At 48.9% G+C, this 20,254-nt stretch overlaps 1 protein-coding gene across 1 annotated transcript; it reads right to left on the bottom strand.

The window, feature by feature from the left end:
• Window positions 1–249: 249 nt before the first annotated feature.
• Window positions 250–6,702, bottom strand: PIANP (PILR alpha associated neural protein). The gene is made up of 6 exons (XM_070790221.1): window positions 6,478–6,702; window positions 4,294–4,350; window positions 3,581–4,092; window positions 2,738–2,819; window positions 1,751–1,972; window positions 250–1,469 (listed from the first exon to the last, which is right to left on the bottom strand). Exons 2-6 carry the CDS (start codon window positions 4,308–4,310, stop codon window positions 1,448–1,450), a joined length of 855 nt encoding a protein of 284 aa, XP_070646322.1. The 5' UTR covers window positions 4,311–4,350; window positions 6,478–6,702; the 3' UTR covers window positions 250–1,447.
• Between the last annotated feature and the right edge of the window lie 13,552 nt (window positions 6,703–20,254).

The following is a 20,254-nucleotide window of genomic DNA, read 5'->3' as shown; positions in this document are numbered from 1 at the left end:
AACAAGCCACTCTTCCAGTTTGCTCCGGCTGCTCCTCATCAGGTCTGCTCCCGTCAGTGTCTCTTCCTTCAGCTCCATCCCATATCAAAGCCCCCAAACCCCAACTCCAGGTCAGAGCAAGCCAGGTCACTCGGGTCTGGAGGGTCACCCCTCCATCCTCCTTTTCCTCCCTTTTGGCTGCCCATCGCCTTTCCTCCTTTCCTCCTTTCCTCACTGCAGGGCTCATGAGGCAGAACCAGGGGACTCAGGTATCTTGCAAAGGCTTTATTTGAAAATTTTGAAACTTACATCCCACAAGAATTCAAGATTATCACCACAAGAAGAAAGAGATAATACAAAAATATATATCACAGCATAGGAGCCAGGTAAGAGAGGAAAGAAGGAAGGAAGGTGGGAAAGCCATGAGAAGTTGGGACAAACCTGAGGGGTGGAGGGGACAAAAGGCAGGAGAGTTGGAGGAACCAAGGAGGGAGGGAGGGGCAGGTTGGGAGGCAGAGCTCCCGATGGCCTTGAACCAGCTGGCCCTGGTCCCTGGCAGCCTAGGTGGAATTAGGGAGGCCCTCAGGGGGACTGGAAAGTGGAGGACTTGATTGGGGGGGACAGTGGGGAGGAAAGGGGGCTCTGAGTTCCAGAGTGACACGCACAGACAGCCAGGACAGAAGAGACAGAAGGACTGGGGAGGCAGGGGAGGGCAAATGGGGGCCCCTTTCTCCTGCACTGCAGCAGGAGGCTCCCCAAAAGCCATCTCCCAGACAACAGAATTTAGCAGTGGGGCTGGGGAGGAGTTTTGGGGCCTCATGACTCCCCATTTCCACAGGGGAGTCCCTAGAGTGGGATGGGGGACATGGTAAAACCCACGACGTGGAGTGGGGTGGGACCGGGACAGATGGGGCCCAAAGAGCCCCCAGCTCATCTCCCACCCCCCTCCGGGGCAGCATGCAGGGGACACAGAAACTCCACCCGTGGGTGTTCAAGAAGTGGAGTGTGAGCACGACATTTACAACATCACAACGAGGGGCCGGGAAATGCACATGAAAGGTACACCCACTGACCGCCGAGTGATGGGCTGAGCGCAGGAGGAGGGAGGAGAGGAAGTGAAAAGTGTGAGACAAAAGGGAGGACACGGGGGATCCTCGGAGGGGGGATGTGGGTGGGGAGACTGGCTGTACAAGAGCGTGAGTGTGCGATGGCCTGAGAGGGGAGAGGTGAGTGTGCAAGGCTAGTGTGAGTGTGCCAGGGTGGGGACCGGGGGGCCAGAAGCCACAGATAAGTGAGGCCCCCACCTCAAGGAGGGTGAGCAGCTGGGCTTGCCTGTGGGCTAGCGAGTGTTCCCAAGGTATGAGCCCAGGCAGAGCCGCAGCGCCCACAGCCGCCGTGCCCTCAGCAGGATGGGGGCTATGCCGGGCCCTTGGCCCCCTGCCTGGAGGTGCCCCAACCTTGGGGGACATCACAGATTCACCAGGGGAATCCTAAGGGGAAAAGGGAAAGGGCACAGTCAGGAACCAAGGGGCAAGCCAGAATCAGGAGGGCAGTTCAAGAAATAAAAGGGATGGAGATTAAGGGGGCAAGGTGGAGTGAAATGGCAGCATGAAAACAGGACATAGATCTACAGGGAGACAGGTGGGGCCCCCCAGAGAGCAGAGGTCCAGTCTCCTGAGCGTGGGCCAGTCTGCCTCCTCCCCACCCACCCAGTGGGGAGCGCCCCACCCACTGCCACTGCCCACCTCCCTGCCCTCTGCCCTGCCCTCACCGGTTCAGCTGGAAGGCTGGTGCCCCCTTGGGCTGGGGCATCCCGGGCCGGGGCCCCCCTCGGGGTTCCTCGTGGTCAGGGGTGGGGGTGGGTGAGTCTCCGAAGGCCCCCAGCACAGTGACCCCGGCTGGGGACAGGTCAGTCAGGGGCTGCTGGCTCTCCTCTTGCCTCAGGGCCCCTTGCTGCCCCGAGGGCCTGCGCCGTTTCTGACTGCGGTCCCAGCTGGCGACCCCAGAAGGAGAGAGGGTCTCACCCATTCGAGAAGTCCCCAACCTGGGCCCCCTCGGGAGCTGGTCACCCCCCAGCCTCCCCCAGGCACCTGCAGAATCTGACAGTAGAGAAACCAGCCTCTAATTGTTCCCTACACCCCAGATCCTGAGACCCTCTCCACAAAACCACTTCCTGTCCCCGCGCCTCCAGGGGGGCTTGGGAATCTAAACCACCCTCCCACCTGGTCCAGAGCCACAGAATGGGGGCCCCTCCCCATGGACACACAGAGTCCCCCACAACTGCCCCTACCCCCCCACACACACACCCCGAGAGCCATTTCTCTCCGCAGCAGGTGCCTGGCAGGTTTAGTTCTAGTTCAAAGTCAGCTAATGACCTGAACACCTGAGTCTAATGAGTCTTGCAGTAAAGTGTGAAGGACTGAGTGACCCGCTATTAAGTGCATACAAAAAGCTGGGATTTTCTCCCTCTTCCCTTTAAGGTGGCCTTAAGAAGGGCCCTGCAGAATGACAAGGGATGGCCACCCTAGCCCCCCAGCTTGTGCTCACAATGATCTCCCTACCTCTCCCATTCTCCTTATATTTCCCCAGCAGGAACCTGAGCTCATTTCTCACAGCTTCCCCTGCCCAGATCCTTCCTATCTTTCCCCAAGGTCTTGTCTTAATCCACCACTTCCTATTCCCCCAGCAAAACTGCCACCCAGACTCCTTCCAGCCAAACATTCATGGGGATGTCAGCATCCCCTTCCTGCTGGCTTACCAGAACTTGAAGATGATGCCGGTGGCCACGAGGACAATGATGATGGAGATGGTAATTGTGACGTAGAGCTGAGGGTCCACACCTGCTTAGGGGCAGGGAAAAAGTCTTAGGGAGGCCTGGGGCCCGGGAAGCCAAGCGGGGTTGGGGGTGGGGTTAGGCTGTAGGTGCAGGAAGCTTGAGCGGTGTTGCCATTGGAAGCCACATCATCCAACTCTTTTTCTGCTTCTTTAGAGCCTCCCTGCTTTATTTTTATCATCAGCTTTCCCCAGAGTTTTCAGCTCTTTCCCTCCCAAATCTTTTTTCTCCACTTCCCCAAATCTTCTGTATATATGGGATGAGAAGGAGTTCCAAGGTCAGAGAGAACCTCTCAGAACCTCTCTCTCCGCACAGAAACTAGCGGGTGAAAATGTCCATCTCTGCCCTGGCCCCGCCCCCAAACCACTGGCCCTGTATCTGCGCGCCCTGAGTCGAGGTGTCATCCTGAAGGGCCTTCCTCTGCCTGGACTACTCCCACTGTTTCCAGGGTCTGGCTCAAATGTCAATTCTTGGAAGGTGTCCTGATCCCCGGGCAGAAGTAGTCTCTCCCTTCTCTTTGCCTAAAAACATGCTGTGCACGCCTCTGTTAGAGCATGTATTACTGTTGACTCATCCCCGAGGGTTTACGCGTTTTCACCAGTGGACCTGAGCTCCTCTGGGGCTCAGACACATCTTCCTTTCCGCCTCCTGTGCCAGCCCAGGGCCCGGCACACTTGTGGCAGGAGCTGATACACAGGACCCTGTTGCTGCCCTGAGAGTCTTCAACCAGCTCCCCGTCCATATCCCTTCTCAGCTTCTCCCACTCACCTTCACCGCGGCCCCCGAACAGGAAGGGCCTCAGGGTGGCAGGTGCTTCTCCAAGGATGAGCCCATCTCCATCAGCCCGCATGGAGTCTGAGTTGGGGTGTGGAGTAGCCAGCCCGTGGGGGGCTGCAAAACCATAGTCCAGGGGCAGAAATCCAGGATTGGCAGAGTTGGGGTCCCCCCCATCCTCTCGAGACACCGTAGGGCCCCACACAATAGCCCAGGGGTACTGGGATGAGGGTGGACCCTCCTCAAAGCCTGATGGGGTGGCCGGGGGCGCGGTGCCTGGCAGGACTTGCCGACGTGATCTCAGGACCCGAGGGGATCGGCTTGGTGGAGGTGCCCGCTCCCACACACACACGTGGCGTGGGGCCGAGGGGCCTCCCCGGGCACAGGGGGGCCGGGCTGGGGCTGGTGGGGTTCGAGGGGAGGAGGAGGAACCTTGAGCAGGCGGTGGGAGGGGCAGCAACAGCAGTGGCCAGAGAGAAAGGAGATGGGACAGCAGCAATGCAGGCCTGCGGGAAGGGAGAGCGAGCGATGAGTCCGAGGCCATCTTGGGCTGCCTCCTCCCTCTGCAAAAAGTGGCTTCGGGAAGACATGTCTCACTTCCCATCTTCCAAGGGTCGAGCCCTCAGGATGAAAAGCCCTGGGTGGGCCTAGGAGGGAAAGAGCCAAAACCCCAGGAAATGTGACCTCTAAGCTCCCTCCAAACTTACCGCATCCTGGACTCCATGTCCGAGATCCTCAGCGGTGACTCAGATTTTCAGCCTTTACTGGGGGAGAGAGGGGTTGTCACATCCCAAGCTTGCCCTGAGGACCTCCCCAGCTCATCCATCCTCCCTGTTCACCTCCATCTCCCCTCCCAGCTGCAGCTGCCATCTATGCTGCCACCACTCAGGACCCTCAGTTGCCTAGCACTGTCCTGGGGAGGGGAAACTCCAGACCAGTCCCCTGTCTAGCCCCCAGTCTCTATCTGCAACTTCCCAGGTCCCTGTTACTTCCCCACCCCAGGGTCTACTCTCACTTCTCTGGCTTCCTTCCTTCTCACTTCCTCTGCCCACAGCTCCTAGCTTTTCTTGAATCTTAATTTAGAGCCAAGAACCTTGTGATTCCTTGAGCACCTACCGCGAGGGAGGGCGTCTGAGAGGGGGAGGGAAGAAGAAGTCAATCAGATTGAGTGTGTGAACGTGTAGGGCTGCACAGAGGGGAGCATCCCAGACTGCCCACCCCACTTGTCCTCCGAGGCTTTTCTCTGAGGAGTGAATGGCCCCAGGAATCTGCATCTTCAAGAGCAGAGGAAACGGAGATGGAGGGATGGAAGGAAAGAGACAAGAAAGGGAGAGGTGGGTGGGAGAAAACTACAGAATGTAATTTTTGCTCAGTGTTCAGCCATCCAAACGCATAGGTGCCCTCTGAGAAGTGGAGATGGGGAGAAGCCGGACCCTCAAATGTCGCTCTCCAGGGTAAAGAGTCTGGGAGAATCATCGGGATGGAGGGTTCTGAAAGAGGAGGACACGTTCTCAGAGTCGAGGGTGGCAGACCCAGGGGGAGGCAGCAGGCTCCCCAGTGAATGAGGATGTGACATTCAGTGTCCTCTGGTATCTGGGTCCAGATCTGGACATGAAGCGCTCTCGGAGAATAACAGGGAGTAAGGTGGGAGAGTCTGGGGAAGGGACTGGGAAAGTGGGCTGTGGAGAGAGCTGTGAAGAGGTGATGGGCTGAGAGACGGAAGGCTGGTGAGGCGTGAGAAAGGAGGAGAAAGGTGAAGAGGAAGACGGTGAGGGGGGCTGGTCCCTGAAAGAATGGACTGGGGTGGGGGGCGCGCACAAAAGATGGACAGCTGTAGGATGCTGAGCATAAGAGGAAAGGTCAGGGAGGGAAACTGAGAGAGTTCCGGGGTCGCAGGAGCCGGGGAGAAGGAGGAAAGAAAGGTCCAGGCAGGACGGGAAGTGGAGACCGCGGAAGGAGAGGGGAGAAGAGGGACGGAGGAGACCAGGGATGGGGAGGAAGAAAGCGGGGAGGAGACGACAAGGTACCGAGGACAGAATGAGACAAGGAAGGGACTGGGGAACAGCAAAGATGGAGGAGTTGGAAATTGTTTCTTCCAACGTAAAGAGACACGGAGCTACGGAGAGAGGCAGGGAAGGGGGCCTGATAGAAAGACACGAAAGGAAGCCAGGAAGAGAGCGAGGCTGTGGGGACCGAGGAAGGAGTGGAAGCCGGTGGAGTGTAGAGGGGTTCCCAGGGACAGCTGTGGCCAGCTGACGCCGGGACCCACTCGCCTCTCCTGCCTGTGCATCCCCCCGCCCCAACCAACGTCAACTCCAGTCCCCGGACTCCGCACCCCTTAGTCACCCCCTCCAGGAAGCCCGCAGTCGCCCGGCTGGCGCGCCACCCCCACCCTCCCCTCGCTCCTCACCGACCTGTTGTGCGCAGGAGACGAGCTGGGGGTGGGGCGGGAGTCTGGGGCTGGGGGAGCAGGGCCCATCCCCAGCGCGGCCGCGAGCCCACCCTTCCCGAAGGCCCGCGCTCCCTGGACCCCGCTGGAAATCGATGAGTGGGGTGGGGGGTGGGGGGTGTGGAAACGAGGACCAGGAGGTAGGCGAGGGGGTCCGTGGGAGGGAGCGCCGAGAGCAGAAAAGGAAGCCGAGGCAGGAGGATGCGAGGGGCCGAGCCAAAGGCGGGATGCAGGCAGCCGCCGGGACCGCTGCGCAGGAGGGCAGGACGGAGTCGGGACCCGCGGTGGGATGCGGAGCGCGGCGGGCGAGGCGAGCTTCTGGGCTGGAGGCTCGAGCCGGGCGGGGGGCCGCGCCGGGGGGGTTAGGGGGCGAAGGGCGCGGAGTCGGGGAGGGCAGGGCCGGGCTCCCTCGGGTGGGAATGTGGGGGGCCCTCTCGCTCACCTGCATGCCTGGCGCGGCGGCGCGACGGCTGCGGGCGCTCGGGGCTGCGCCGGCCTGGGGGCTCGCGGGAACGCGTGGGGCACGGGGCATGGTCGGGGGATTCTGCGGGCAACGGGGTGCAGGAGAGGGTGGGGGGCTAGCGCCCGGGGCGCGGGGCGGCGGCGGCGGCGGCGGGAGATGCTCGGCTCGGCTCGGCTCGGCTCGGGCTGCGCTCGGCTCGGCTGGGCTCGGCGCGGCAGCTCGGAGCGCGCGGTCCCCGCCTCTCCTCCTCCCTCCGTTCGGTTTAACCCTCCCGCTGCCGCGCCTCGAATGTCGCGCCTGGCCGCGTCCCAGGTGGAGGATGGGAGAGGGCAGCGGAGGGTGAGCGACCGTCCGATTCCTAGGGTTCCGGGGGCGGGCTTCTCCACCCTCACTCCAACTCCGTGGACACCAGTGAGTTTCTGAGATTCTGAGTCACCCGAAGCTCTGGGTTCCTGACTGTTTCGCCTCTGCTGGGGGATGAGGTGGGATGAGGGTGGGTGTGATGTTCTCGCACCATCCTCGGATTATCACAACAGCTGGATCCCCTGATTCCATTCTGGCCCAGCTGCAGTGTAGCCTTCCCAGAGCAACCCAAACGATCTTTCAAATAAGTGGACCGAGTTGCGTTACTCAGCTTTTCTAGCACTTAGAGTATCCCAGCTCCTTACTGTGCCTTAGGAGGCCGCGCATAACCTGGCCCCCCAGGGAGCTCCCCATTCGCTCTTCATGTCCCAGCCACACTGGACCTGATCTACGTTCCTAGAATCAGAGGAGGTGAACTTGCCTCAGGGCCTTGGCACTTGCTGTTCCCACTGCCTTGACCGTTTTCCCCTGGCTTCTTTCAGTGATTCACTCATTTCATTAAATTTTCCCTTAGTTCCTATGTCACCTCCTCTAGGAGGCCTTCCCTAACCCCTCTAGCTAAATGGGCTTCCCCAGCCCCTAATCTCACCCTGTGCTACCCTTCCTGTGTCTTTCAGGTTACCCTATTTTATTTGGGTTGTGAGCGGACACCATGCCCTTCTAGTTTCCTTTCATTCTCACTGGCTTTTCCTTCTCCGTCTTCTGCTCGACCTCTAAATGTTAGAGCTTCCTAGGGCTTAGTCCTTGGCCCCTTCTCGTTCCACATTCTCTGTCCAGTGATGTCATCCAGTCCCAGGGCTTAAATACTATGTAAATGTCAGCGAGTCCTAAATTTATATCCAACGCTCCAGACTCATTTATCCAACAGCCTACTTGACATCTCCACTTGGATGTCTAATAGCCATGCAAAGCTCATGTGGCTAAAATAGATGTCTTGAATTACCCTCGGCCCCGGTCAGTCCATTTCTCTCTTAGCAGTGTTCCCCATCCTGGAATACCATGGTTTACACTTTTCAGGCTAAAAACCTAGGACACATCCTCCCCACCTTTTCCTTTTCGCTCTGATTCCCACCCTGTATCTAATTTACCAGCAAGTTCTGTGAGCTCTGCTTCCAAAATATACCACGAATCCATCTCCTTTTCTCCATCATTGTTGTTTGGTCACGCTGAGTGTCATGTGGGATCTTAGAACCCAGACCCCCTGCAGTGGAAGCACAGAGTCTTAACCACTGGACCACCAGGGAAATCCACTCTATCGTTGTTGCTGTCATCCTGGTCCAAGCCATCTGCTCTCTCTGAAATAATGAAGTGATTACCTAGCTGGCTCCTTGCTTCTGCCTTTGCCCTTTACAAACTAGTCTTCACAATATCTAGTCATGTTTTGAAAAATCTAAATTATATCATTCTCTTGCCTGCTTGGGCTTCCCTGATGGCTCAGATGGTAAAGAATCTGCCTGCAATGCGGGAGACCCAGGTTTGATCCCTGGGTGGGTAAGATCCCCTGGAGAAGGGAATGGCAGCCCACTCCAGTATTCTTGCCTGGAGAATTCCATGGACATATGAGCCTGGTGGGCTACAGATCATGGGGTCGCAAAGAGTCAGACACAGCAGAGCGACTAACGCCTGCCTGCTTAAAACATCTGAGGGGCTTTTCATTGTACTTAGAGTAAAATCTGAATTCGTTGTTAGGAGAGGCCCGCCCATTAGTATTCCTCAATATTCAAACGATGTACCAGATCGGACTTCTAAAAAGTTCTAAACATCTGAAATTATCCTCTTGACGCCCCTGTACTTTTCATTCCAACTTCCTGGAATCCTTTGCCCACCCCCACCCCCCATCTTCCTCTTGTTGGGTCCCCCTTGTTATTCAGCCACCCACTCTGTCTCATCAGAAGGTTTCACTGTCTTTCCGACTCATCACTCTCTGAAATGATCTTGTATTTGTTTCCTGTTTATTATCCACCCCCACCCCACCTCCATATGCACTGCAGAACAAAGACCTCATTTGCCTTGTTCATCAGTATCCTTCTTCAGTGCCTAGCACATAGTAGATGCTCAATATCTGTTGCTTAGTGAACTTCACCTGGGACTCCTGCCCACTCATCCTCTCCCCTGTTCTTCATCTGCCTTTTCTGTCTGCCTGCCCTCTCTGATCTCTGCCCTGTGGTGAATGCTCTAAGTCAAGTCTCTGCTCGCACTCCCACCCCTCTAGATTCTCACCCCTCATCCCCTGCCTTATTACTATTATTAACCTGACACGCTCGCCTCCCGGAAGGAAACCTACTGTTCTGATCAGCATCTGCAGGGACTGCCCTCCTGCTCATCTGTCCCTGACAGCCCTTCATTCTGAGGTCAGAAGGCAGTGAGTGAGCCCTCCTCCTAGTGTCTCCCTGTGGCCAGGAAAAATGGTGCACATTTTATGTAAACACAGTCCTGTGAGGCTGGGTGTGCAACCCATGCTGTGTCCTGGGCCCCGGTGAGCCCCAGCTGCATCCTGAGAATATGCTGTGAGAGGCCTCATTATATGATGAGTGTGGGTCAAATTTATCAAGTGAATATTCACTATCAGTCTAAGTGCCTTTTATGCTGAGTACTTTGGGTCATTATGACTTATTTCAGGTATTCCTGATTGATTCATTCTTGTAGGGACTATTTCTGGAACATCTGCTATAGGCTGGGTACTGAGTTACAGCCTGGGGCATGGTGGAGACCAGGAACAAAGCCATCACTGTCTTCATGAAACTTAGAATGGAGCCAGGGAGACAATGAAACACAAAGTGATACATGTGTCTTTAGATGAATTTAAGGACCTTCCCACACGCCACAGTCTATAAATTCTCTCCTCATGTCTGGCTCTGTTGGTATCTTTATCAACTTCTTTGGGCTCACTGGGGCTTCCCTGTATTTGTCAGAGAAAATTGCTGTCGCTTTCCTGTCCTCAAATGTCCAGTTCTTCTGAATTCTTCTCACTCTCAGCTGATGATCTTGCTTGTTGCTTTTTTGAGAAAACAGAAAGAGGGAGAAGAGAACTTCCCCATGTCCACCACCTTATCACAGCTGCACCTCTCCTTCTGTGGGGGATCCCAGGCCCTTTTCAACCACCCAAAGCTATTACTCCAGCGACTGTCTCTCCCTCTCCTGCACTATCACCTCCTTCTCTCTGCTTGATTATGCCCAACAGCATGTAAACACACTGTAACTTCTTGAAGCTTTAGCTTGAAACAAACCTTCCTTAGCTCCACGTTTCTCCTCCAGCATCAGTCCTTCTCTGCCTCCCATTACAGCAAAGATCACAGAAGATGCTCTCTGTTCACCTGCTCTTTCACTTCTCCTCCCATTCCTTCTCTTTCTCTTTTATCAACTTAAACTTCAATTTTTGTAATGCATTCTTTTCAATTGGCAATACATTTCCCCATGTGCAAAAAAACTTTCCAGTATACAAAAAGTTGTATAGTGAAAGTTCTCATTTTCAGCCCGTCCACTAGCTTGTCCAGTTCCCGTCTTCTGCCTTCAGGTTGACTCATTTCTACATATTCTTCCAGAGTCTTTATTCCCACACAAGCAAATAATAATGCAAGTTCTTATTCCCCCATACATTTGACATAGTCTTGCCGTGACATAGTCTTACTGTCTACACTGTTCTATATCTTTACTCTTTTTAAAAATAAATAAATAAATAGTTGATTTATTTGTGGTTGCCCTGGGTCTTCATTGCTGCATGCAGACTTTCTCTATTGGTGGTGAGCAGGGGCTACTCTCTAGGGGCAATGCTAGGGCTTCTCACTGCGGTGGCTTCTCTTGAGGCTCTGGTTGTGGTAGACTGGCTTAGTTGCCCTGCAGCATGTGGGATCTTCCTAGACCAGGGATGGAACCTGTGTCCCCTGCATTGGCAGGCAGATTCTCAAACACTGGACAACTAGGAAAGTCTACTTCCTCTCTTAATAGATGGCATCTCCTTTCTTCCAGTTGATTAGGGCAAAAATCTTGGAATCATCCTTTTAAAAAAAAATTTATTTATTTTTTGGCCATGATACAAGGCATGTGGGATCTAGTTCCCTGACCAGGGATCTAACCTGGGCCCCCTGCATCGGGAACTCAGAGTCTTGGCAAATGGACCATCAGGGAAGTCCAAATTGTTTTGGCACAGCTTGCAGGGTCTTAGTTGCTTGACCAGGGATCAAACCAGGCAGTGAAAGCACAGAGTCCTAACTGGACAGCCAGGGAATTTCCTCCACTCTTTTAAAATATCATTTCTCACAAATAGATATAAGTTTAAACAATATGTTACTTCAGTTCAGTTCAGTCACTCAGTCATGTCCAACTCTTTGCGACCCCATGAACCGCAGCACACCAGGCCTCCCTGTCCATCACCAACTCCTGGAGTTTACCCAAACTTAAGTGGGTGATGCCATCCAACCATCTCATCCTCTGTTGTCCCTTTCTCCTCCTGCCCTCAATCTTTCCCAATATCAGGGTCTTTTCAGATGAGTCATCTCTTCTCATCAGGTGATCAAAGTATTGGAGTTTCAGCTTCAACATCAGTCCTTCCAATGAACACCCAGGACTGATCTCCTTTAGGATGGACTGGTTGGATCTCCTTGAAGTCCAAGGGATTCTCAAGAGTCTTCTCCAACACCACAGTTCAAAAGCATCAATTCTTCGGCGCTCAGCGTTCTTTATAGTCCAACTCTCACATCCATACATGACTACTGGAAAAACCATAGCCTTGACTAGATGGACCTTTGTTGACAAAGTAATGTCTCTGCTTTTTAATATACTGTCAGGTTGGTCATACCTTTCCTTCCAAGGAGTAAGTGTCTTTTAATTTCATGGCTGCATTCACCATCTGTGGTGATTTTGGAGCCCCCCAGAATAAAGTCAGCCACTGTTTCCACTGTTTCCCCATTTATTTGCCATGAAGTGATGGGACCGGATGCCATGATCTTAGTTTTCTGAATGTTGAGCTTTAAGCCAACTTTTTCACTCTCCTCTTTCACTTTCATCAAGAGGCTCTTTAGTTCTTCTTCACTTTCTGCCATAAGGGTGGTGTCATCTGCATATGTGAGGTTATTGATATTTCTCCCGGCAATCTTGATTCCAGCTTGTGTTTCTTCCAGCCCAGCGTTTCTCATGATGTACTCTGCATATAGGTTAAATAAGCAGGGTGACAATATACAGCCTTGACGTACTCCTTTTCCTATTTGGAACCAGTCTTTCTTGCTTATTTTCAAACTCTATAAAAATATCATATTGTATGTAGCTTTCTCGGAGAAGGCAATGGCACCCCACTCCAGTACTCTTGCCTGGAAAATCCCATGGACCGAGGAGCCTGGTGGGCTGCAGTCCATGGGGTTGCGAAGAGTTGGACACGACTGAGTGACTTCACTTTAACTTTTCACTTTCATGCATTGGAGAAGGAAATGGCAATGCACTCCAGTGTTCTTGCCTGGAGAATCCCAGGGACGGGGGAGCCTAGTGGGCTGCCGTCTATGGGGTCGCACAGAGTCGGACACGACTGAAGCGACTTAGCAGCAGCAGCATGTAGCTTTCTAATACAAGTTTTTTTCCCACTTAATATGATGCTCCTAAGATTTGTCCATATTGTTGCATATTGCTGGAGCTCATAGATTTTCATTGGAATATACTATGCCACTGTGCATATGTGATATGTATCATAATTTATATATTCTCCCATGGATGGATTTATGAATTGTTTCCATTTCTTGCTATAATAGACAGTATTTCTGTGAACATAACTATGTCTTCTGCATGCTACAAGAATTTCTCTAGAGTATAAATATAACAGTGAAACTGCTAGATTGTGAGGTGTAAGAATAATTATCTTTGAAAAAGAATGCCACATTGTTCTTTTAGTTTACACCCCTGCCATCAATATTTGAGTTCCCATTGATCTACATTCTCTCCAACATTAGTATTTTTAGACTTTGTAATTCTTGCCCATCCAGCAGATGTACAGTAATATCTTCTTGTGGTTTATTTGGCATTTTTCTAATTAAAAATGTAATTGGCATCTTTTCATATATGTCACAGTCTTTTGGGTTTCCTCTTTTGGGAAATGACTGATCATTTGGATTTTATGTTTTTCTTATTGATTTGCAGAAGATCTTTATATATTCTGGATATTAATCTTTTATCAATTTTATGTGTTGTAAATATCTTCTCTGTGAAAATATTTGTGACCTGTCCTTTTGTTTTTTTCATCATATACTTTGATTATCGGAAGTTCTTAATTTTAATAAAGGTGTATTTATCAACCCTTCATTTTATCATTAAGCTTTTTGCATCTTGTATTAAAAAAATCACTCTCTGCCCTCTTGGTCAGGAAAGCATTTTCTTACATGATCTTTAAAAGATTTTAAACTTTTTCTCTTTATCCTTAAGTTCTAAACCTACCTAGAATCAATTTTTGTATGTAGTGTGTTACAAGGGTCTATTTTTCATTGTTTAATATGGAAAATCAGTTATCCACCATTATTTATTACATAGCCCCTCTTTTCTGACTATTCCGCTTCGCTAACTCTGTTGGATATCAAAGTTCCATATATATATGGATCTATTTCTGACACTCTATTTTGTTCCACTGGTCAGCTTTTTAAAACCTGCACGTGAAACATACTTGCTTAAATCCTATGGCTTTAAAATAAATCTAGATATCTCCTAGAGTGAACACAACTTTACCAATATACTCTTCTAGAGTATCTTGTGACTTCTCAACTCTTGCTGTATTTGAGAATCAACTTGTCAAGTTCTACAAGATTTGATTAAAATTGCATTGAATACAAAGTCCAATTGGAGACAAATTGATACCTTTTTTGGTACTGAAACTTCCTGTCATGGATTTGGGATATGGCTCAATTTATTTAGACCCTGATGCTGGGAAAGACTGAGGGCAGGAGAAGGGAATGACAGAGATGGTTGGATGGCATCACTAACTCAGTGGACCTTGAGTCTGAGCAAACTTCAGGAGATAGTCCGGACAGGGAAGCCAGGTGTGCTGTAGTCAATGGGGTTGCAAAAAGTCGGACTTGACTTAGCTACTGAACGACAGCAACAGCAGCGTCTTTCAATGAACTTGCATCATTTTCCACATACAAATAATTCCCATCTTCTGTTTTATGTACTCCTAGGTACTCTATTGCACTCATCTCACATGCTAGTAAAGTAATGCTCAAAATTCTCCAAGCCAGGCTTCAGCAATATGTGAACCGTGAACTTCCTGATGTTCAAGCTGGTTTTAGAAAACCAGAGGAACCAGAGATCAAATTGCCAATATCTGCTGGATCATGGATAAAGCAAGAGAGTTCCAGAAAAACATCTATTTCTGCTTTCTTGACTATGTCAAAGCCTTTGACTGTGTGGATCACAATAAACTGTGGAAAATTCTGAAAGAGATGGGAATACCAGACCATCTGACCTGCCTCTTGAGAAATCTGTATGCAGGTCAGGAAGCAACAGTTAGAACTGGACATGGAACAACAGACTGGTTCCAAATAGGAAAAGGAGTAGTCAGGGCTGTATATTGTCACCCTACTTATTTAACTTATATGCAGAGTACATCATGAGAAACGCTGGACTGGAAGAAACACAAGCTGGAATCAAGATTGCTGGGAGAAATATCAATAACCTCAGATATGCAGATGACACCACTCTTATGGAAGAAAGTGAAGAGGAACTAAAAAGCCTCTTGATGAAAGTGAAAGTGGAGAGTGAAAAAGTTGGCTTAAAGCTCAACATTCAGAAAACTAAGATCATGGCATCTGGTCCCATCACTTCATGGGAAATAGATGGGGAAACAGTGGCTGACTTTATTCTGGGGGGCTCAAAAATCACTACAGATGGTGACTGCAGCCATGAAATTAAAAGACACTTACTCCTTGGAAGGAAAGTTATGACCAACCTAGATAGCATATTCAAAAGCAGAGACATTACTTTGCCAACAAAGGTCTGTCTAGTCAGATCAGATCAGATCAGTCGCTCAATCGTGTCCAACTCTTTTCGACCCCATGAATCGCAGCAAGCCAGGCCTCCCTGTCCATCACAAACTCCCGGAGTTCGCTGAGACTCACGTCCAACGAGTCCGTGATGCCATCCAGCTATCTCATCCTCTGTCGTCCCCTTCTCCTCTTGCCCCCAATCCCTCCCAGCATCAGAGTCTTTTCCAATGAGTCATCTCTTCGCATGAGGTGGCCAAAGTACTGGAGTTTCAGCTTCAGCATCATTCCTTCCAAAGAAACCCCAGGGCTGATCTCCTTCAGAATGGACTGGTTGGATCTCCTTGCAGTCCAAGGGACTCTCAAGAGTCTTCTCCAACGCCACAGTTCAAACACATCAATTCTTCGGTGCTCAGCCTTCTTCACAGTCCAACTCTCACATCCATACATGACCACAGGAAAAACCATAGCCTTGACTAGACGGACCTTTGTTGGCAAAGTAATGTCTCTGCTTTTGAATATGCTATCTAGGTTGGTCATAACTTTCCTTCCAAGGAGTAAGCGTCTTTTAATTTCATGGCTGCGGTCACCACCTGCAGTGATTTTGGAGCCCCCCAAAATAAAGTCTGACACTGTTTCCACTGTTTCCCCATCTATTTGCCATGAAGTGATGGGACCGGATGCCATGATCTTCGTTTTCTGAATGTTGAGCTTCAAGCCAACCTTCTCACTCTCCACTTTCACCCTCATCAAGAGGCTTTTCAGTTCCTCTTCACTTTCTGCCATAAGAGTGGTGTCATCCACATATCTGAGGTTATTGATATTTCTCCCGGCAATCTTGATTCTAGCTTGTGTTTCTTCCAGTCCAGCGTTTCTCATGATGTACTCTGCGTATAATTTAAATAAACAGGATGACAATATACAGCCTTGACATACTCCTTTTCCTATTTGGAACCAGTCTGTTGTTCCATGTCCAGTTCTAACTGTTGCTTCCTGACCTGCATACAAATTTCTCAAGAGGCACATCAGGTGGCCTGGTATTCCCATCTCTTTCAGAATTTTCCACAGTTTATTGTGATCCACACATCAAAGGCTTTGACATAGTCAAGAAAGCAGAAATAGATGTTTTTCTGGAACTCTCTTGCTTTATCCATGATCCAACAGATGTTGGCAATTTGATCTCTGGTTCCTCTGCCTTTTCTAAAACCAGCTTGAACATCAGGAAGTTCACGGTTCACATATTGCTGAAGCCTGGCTTGGAGAATTTTGAGTATTATTTTACTAGCGTGTGAGATGAGTGCAATTGTGCGGTAGTTTGAGCATTCTTTGGCTATTGCCTTTCTTTGGGATTGGAATGAAAACGGACCTTTTCCAGTCCTGTGGCCACTGCTGAGTTTTCCAAATTTGCTGGCATATTGAGTGCAGCACTTTCACAGCATCATCTTTCAGGATTTGGAATAGCTCAACTGGAATTCTATCACCTCCACTAGCTTTGTTCGTAGTGATGCTTTCTAAGGCCCACTTGACTTCACATTCCAGGATGTCTGGCTCTAGGTCAGTGATCACACCATTGTGATTATCTGGGTTGTGAAGCTCTTTTTTGTACAGTTCTTCTGTGTATTCTTGCCATCTCTTCTTAATATCTTCTGCTTTTGTTAGGTCCATACCATTTCAGTCCTTTATTGAGCCCATCTGCATGAAATGTTCCTTTGGTATCTCTCATTTTCTTAAAGAGATCTATAGTCTTTCCCATTCTGTTGTTTTCCTCTATTTATTTGCATTGATCGCTAAGGAAGGCTTTCTTATCTCTTCTTGCTATTCTTTGGAACTCTGCATTCAGATGTTTATATCTTTCCTTTTCTCCTTTGCTTTTCGCTTCTCTTCTCTTCACAGCTATTTGTAAGGCCTCCCCAGACAGCCATTTTGCTTTTTTGTATTTCTTTTCCATGGGGATGGTCTTGATCCCTGTCTCCTGTACAATGTCACGAACCTCATTCCATAGTTCATCAGGCACTCTATCTATCAGATCTAAGCCCTTAAATCTATTTCTCACTTCCACTGTATAATCATAAGGAATTTGATTTAGGTCATACCTGAATGGTCTAGTGGTTTTCCGTACTTTCTTCAATTTAAGTCTGAATTTGGCAATAAGGAGTTCATGGTCTGAGCCACAGTCAGCTCCCGGTCTTGTTCTTGCTGACTGTATAGAGCTTCTCCATCTTTGGCTGCAAAGAATATAATCAATCTGATTTCGGTGTTGACCATCTGGTGATGTCCATGTATAGAGTCTTGTCTTGTGTTGTTGGAAGAGGGTGTTTGTTATGACCAGTGCATTTTCTTGGCAAAACTCTTTTAGTCTTTGCCCTGCTTCATTCCGTATTCCAAGGCCAAATTTGCCTGTTACTCCAGGTGTTTCTTGACTTCCTACTTTTGCGTTCCAGTCCCCTATAATGAAAAGGACATCTTTTTGGGGTGTTAGTTCTAAAAGGTCTTGTAGGTCTTCATAGAACCGTGCAACTTTAGCTTCTTCAGCGTTACTGGTTGGGGCATAGACTTGGATTACTGTGATATTGAATGGTTTGTCTTGGAAACGAACAGAGATCATTCTGTCATTTTTGAGATTGCATCCAAGTACTGCATTTCATCTTTTGTTGACCATGATGGCTACTCTATTTCTTCTGAGAGATTCCTGCCCGCAGTAGTAGATATAATGGTCATCTGAGTTAAATTCACCCATTCCAGTCCATTTCAGTTCGCTGATTCCTAGAATCATTCACTATTGCCATCTCGTTTGACCACTTCCAATTTGCCTTGATTCATGGACCTGACATTCCAGGTTCCTATGCAATATTGCTCTTTACAGCATTGGACCTTGCTTCTATAACCAGTCACATCCACAGCTGGGTATTCTTTTTGCATTGGCTCCATCCCTTCATTCTTTCTGGAGTTATTTCTCCACTGATCTCCAGTAGCATATTGGGCACCTACTGACCTGGGGAGTTCCTCTTTCAGTATCCTATCATTTTGCCTTTTCATACTGTTCATGGGGTTCTCAAGGCAAGAATACTGAAGTGATTTGCCATTCCCTTCTCCAGTGGACCACATTCTGTCAGATCTCTCCACCATGACCCGCCCGTCTTGGGTTGCCCCATGGGCATGGCTTAGTTTCATTGAGTTAGAGAAGGCTGTGGTCCTAGTGTGATTAGATAGCCGTCTAGTCAAGGTTATGGTTTTTCCTGTGGTCATGTATGTATGTGAGAGTTGGACTGTGAAGAAGGCGGAGCACCGAAGAATTGATGCTTTTGACCTGTGGTGTTGAGAGTCCCTTGGACTGCAAGGCGATCCAACCAGTCCATTCTGAAGGAGATCAGCCCTGGGATTTCTTTGGAAGCAATGATGCTGAAGCTGAAACTCCAGTACTTTGGCCACCTCATGTGAAGAGTTGACTCACTGGAAAAGACTCTGATGCTGGGAGGGATTGGGGGCAAGAGGAAAAGGGGACGACAGAGGATGAGATGGCTGGATGGCATCACTGACCCAATGGACGTGAGTCTGAGTGAACTTTGGGAGTTTGTGATGGACAGGGAGGCCTGGCGTGCTGCGATTCATGGGGTCCCAAAGAGTCGGACACGACTGAGCGACTGAACTGAACTGAACTGAGGTACTCTATTGCTTTTGTTATGGTAAATGGGGTTTTTTTAAGATTACATTTCAAATTGCTTTTTGCTGGTATATAGAAATGCAATTGATTTTCAATATTGATTTCTAGACCCAACAAGGTTAATACTAACTTTTCCATAGACACTTGGAAAGTTGTCTGCAAAGACAATCACGTCATCTGCAAATGACAGCCGTTTGCCTTTTTCTTTCCAATGCTATGCCTTTAATTCCCTCTGCTTGTGCTGGCCAGGACCAGCTGGCTTCTTTCTTTTGTTCTTGTTTTCTTTTTCTTTTTGTTTTTTTAATGTTGGTTGCACTGGGTCTTTCTTTTGTTCCTGTTTTTTTTTTTTTTTTTTAAATTTTGGTGTATACAGTGATATTTCATTATGGTCTTAATGTCCATTTCTTTAATCTAATAAGGTTGGCCATTATGTTCATTTATATGTTCATTGACCTTGTGGATTTCCTCTTGTGAAGTGCTAGTTCAACTCTTTGAAAAAGTGAGAAGCATTAGTTCCTCAGTCGTTTGCAACTCTTTTGGGACCTCATGGACTGTAGCCTGCCAGGCTCCTCTGTCCATGAAATTTCCCAGGCAAGAATATTGGAGTGGGTAGCCATTCCCTTCTGCAGAGGGTTTTCCCAACCCAGGGACTGAACCTACATCTCCTGCCTTGTAGTTGGATTCTTCACTGTCTGAGCCTCTGAGGAAGCCCAGTTCAACTCTTTAGTTCACATTTATTATTTTTATTGTTAGGATTTTTTTTCTTAATCATTTGTAAGAGTTCTTTACACATCCGGGACACATCCTTTGTCAGTGATGATGTTATAAATGCTTCTTTCTATTCTCTGGTTTGTCTTGATGAACAGATGTTCTTTATTTTAATGTAGTCAAAAGTATCAATCTTTTCCTTTATGCTTAGTGTATTTGTCTTGAGAAAGATTTCCCTACCTTGAATTCATGAATAAATTCTTCTACATTATCTTTTTTTTTTTTTTTTTGGCCATGCTGCACAGTTTGATGGTATCAGTTCCTGGACCAGGGATTGTACCCAAGACAAGGCAGAAAAAGCCCAGAACCTTAATCATTAAGTGACCAGGAAACTCCCTGACATTATTTTCTGAAACTTTTACATTTAAGACTAAATGTAGCATAGTGGGGAATGAATTTTTGTATATGGCTTAAGATAGGGCTTCCGTTTTACTTTTTCTTATAGATTTCCAGTTGTCACAGCAACATTGAAATTTGTATCTTTTCTCTCCTGCTCAAATGTGCAAACTCTATCAGAAATCACGTTTATATGTTTGTGAATTTGTTTCTGAGCTCTGTTTTATGTCCTAGTGGCCAATTTATCTATCTTGTGTCAACACTATACTATTGTAATCTTTGGGGATGGTGGTGGTTTAGCTGCTCCATCTTGTCCAGTTCTTTTGCAACCCCGTGGACTGTAGCCCACCTTGCTCCTCTGTCCATGAGATTTCCCAAGCAAGAATACTGGATCGGGTTGCCATTTCCTTCTCCAAGGGATCTTCCTGACCTAGGAATAGAACCGGTGTCTCCTGCACTGTCTGGTTAATTCTTTACCATCTGAGCCACAAAGGAAGACCATCTTAATTATTGTAGCTTTGTAATTATGGCCTGGTATCTGGTAAAGCAAGTCTTTCCACCTTGTTCTTTTCAAGAGGCTATATTTGGCCTTTTGCATTTCCATGTAAATTTTAGAATCAGTTTGTCAGTTTCATACGCCCACAAAAAAAAAGCCTGTTAAGATTTTGATTAGGAT

Source organism: Bos indicus, chromosome 5 (assembly GCF_029378745.1).
Source record: "Bos indicus isolate NIAB-ARS_2022 breed Sahiwal x Tharparkar chromosome 5, NIAB-ARS_B.indTharparkar_mat_pri_1.0, whole genome shotgun sequence".
In the NCBI taxonomy this organism is placed as follows: Eukaryota; Metazoa; Chordata; class Mammalia; order Artiodactyla; family Bovidae; genus Bos; species Bos indicus.
Note: the sequence above shows the minus strand (reverse complement) of the source record. Positions and strands in the feature narration are given on the sequence as shown.

Bases quoted from the DNA above. Each gene is read 5' to 3' on its own strand.
- PIANP (XM_070790221.1), bottom strand. The intron at 2,820-3,580 runs GTGAGTGGGAGA...GCCCCTAAGCAG, and splicing joins GTTCGGGGGCCGCGGTGAAG to GTGTGGACCCTCAGCTCTAC. The intron at 1,973-2,737 runs GTAAGCCAGCAG...TGGGGTCGCCAG, and splicing joins GGCATCATCTTCAAGTTCTG to CTGGGACCGCAGTCAGAAAC.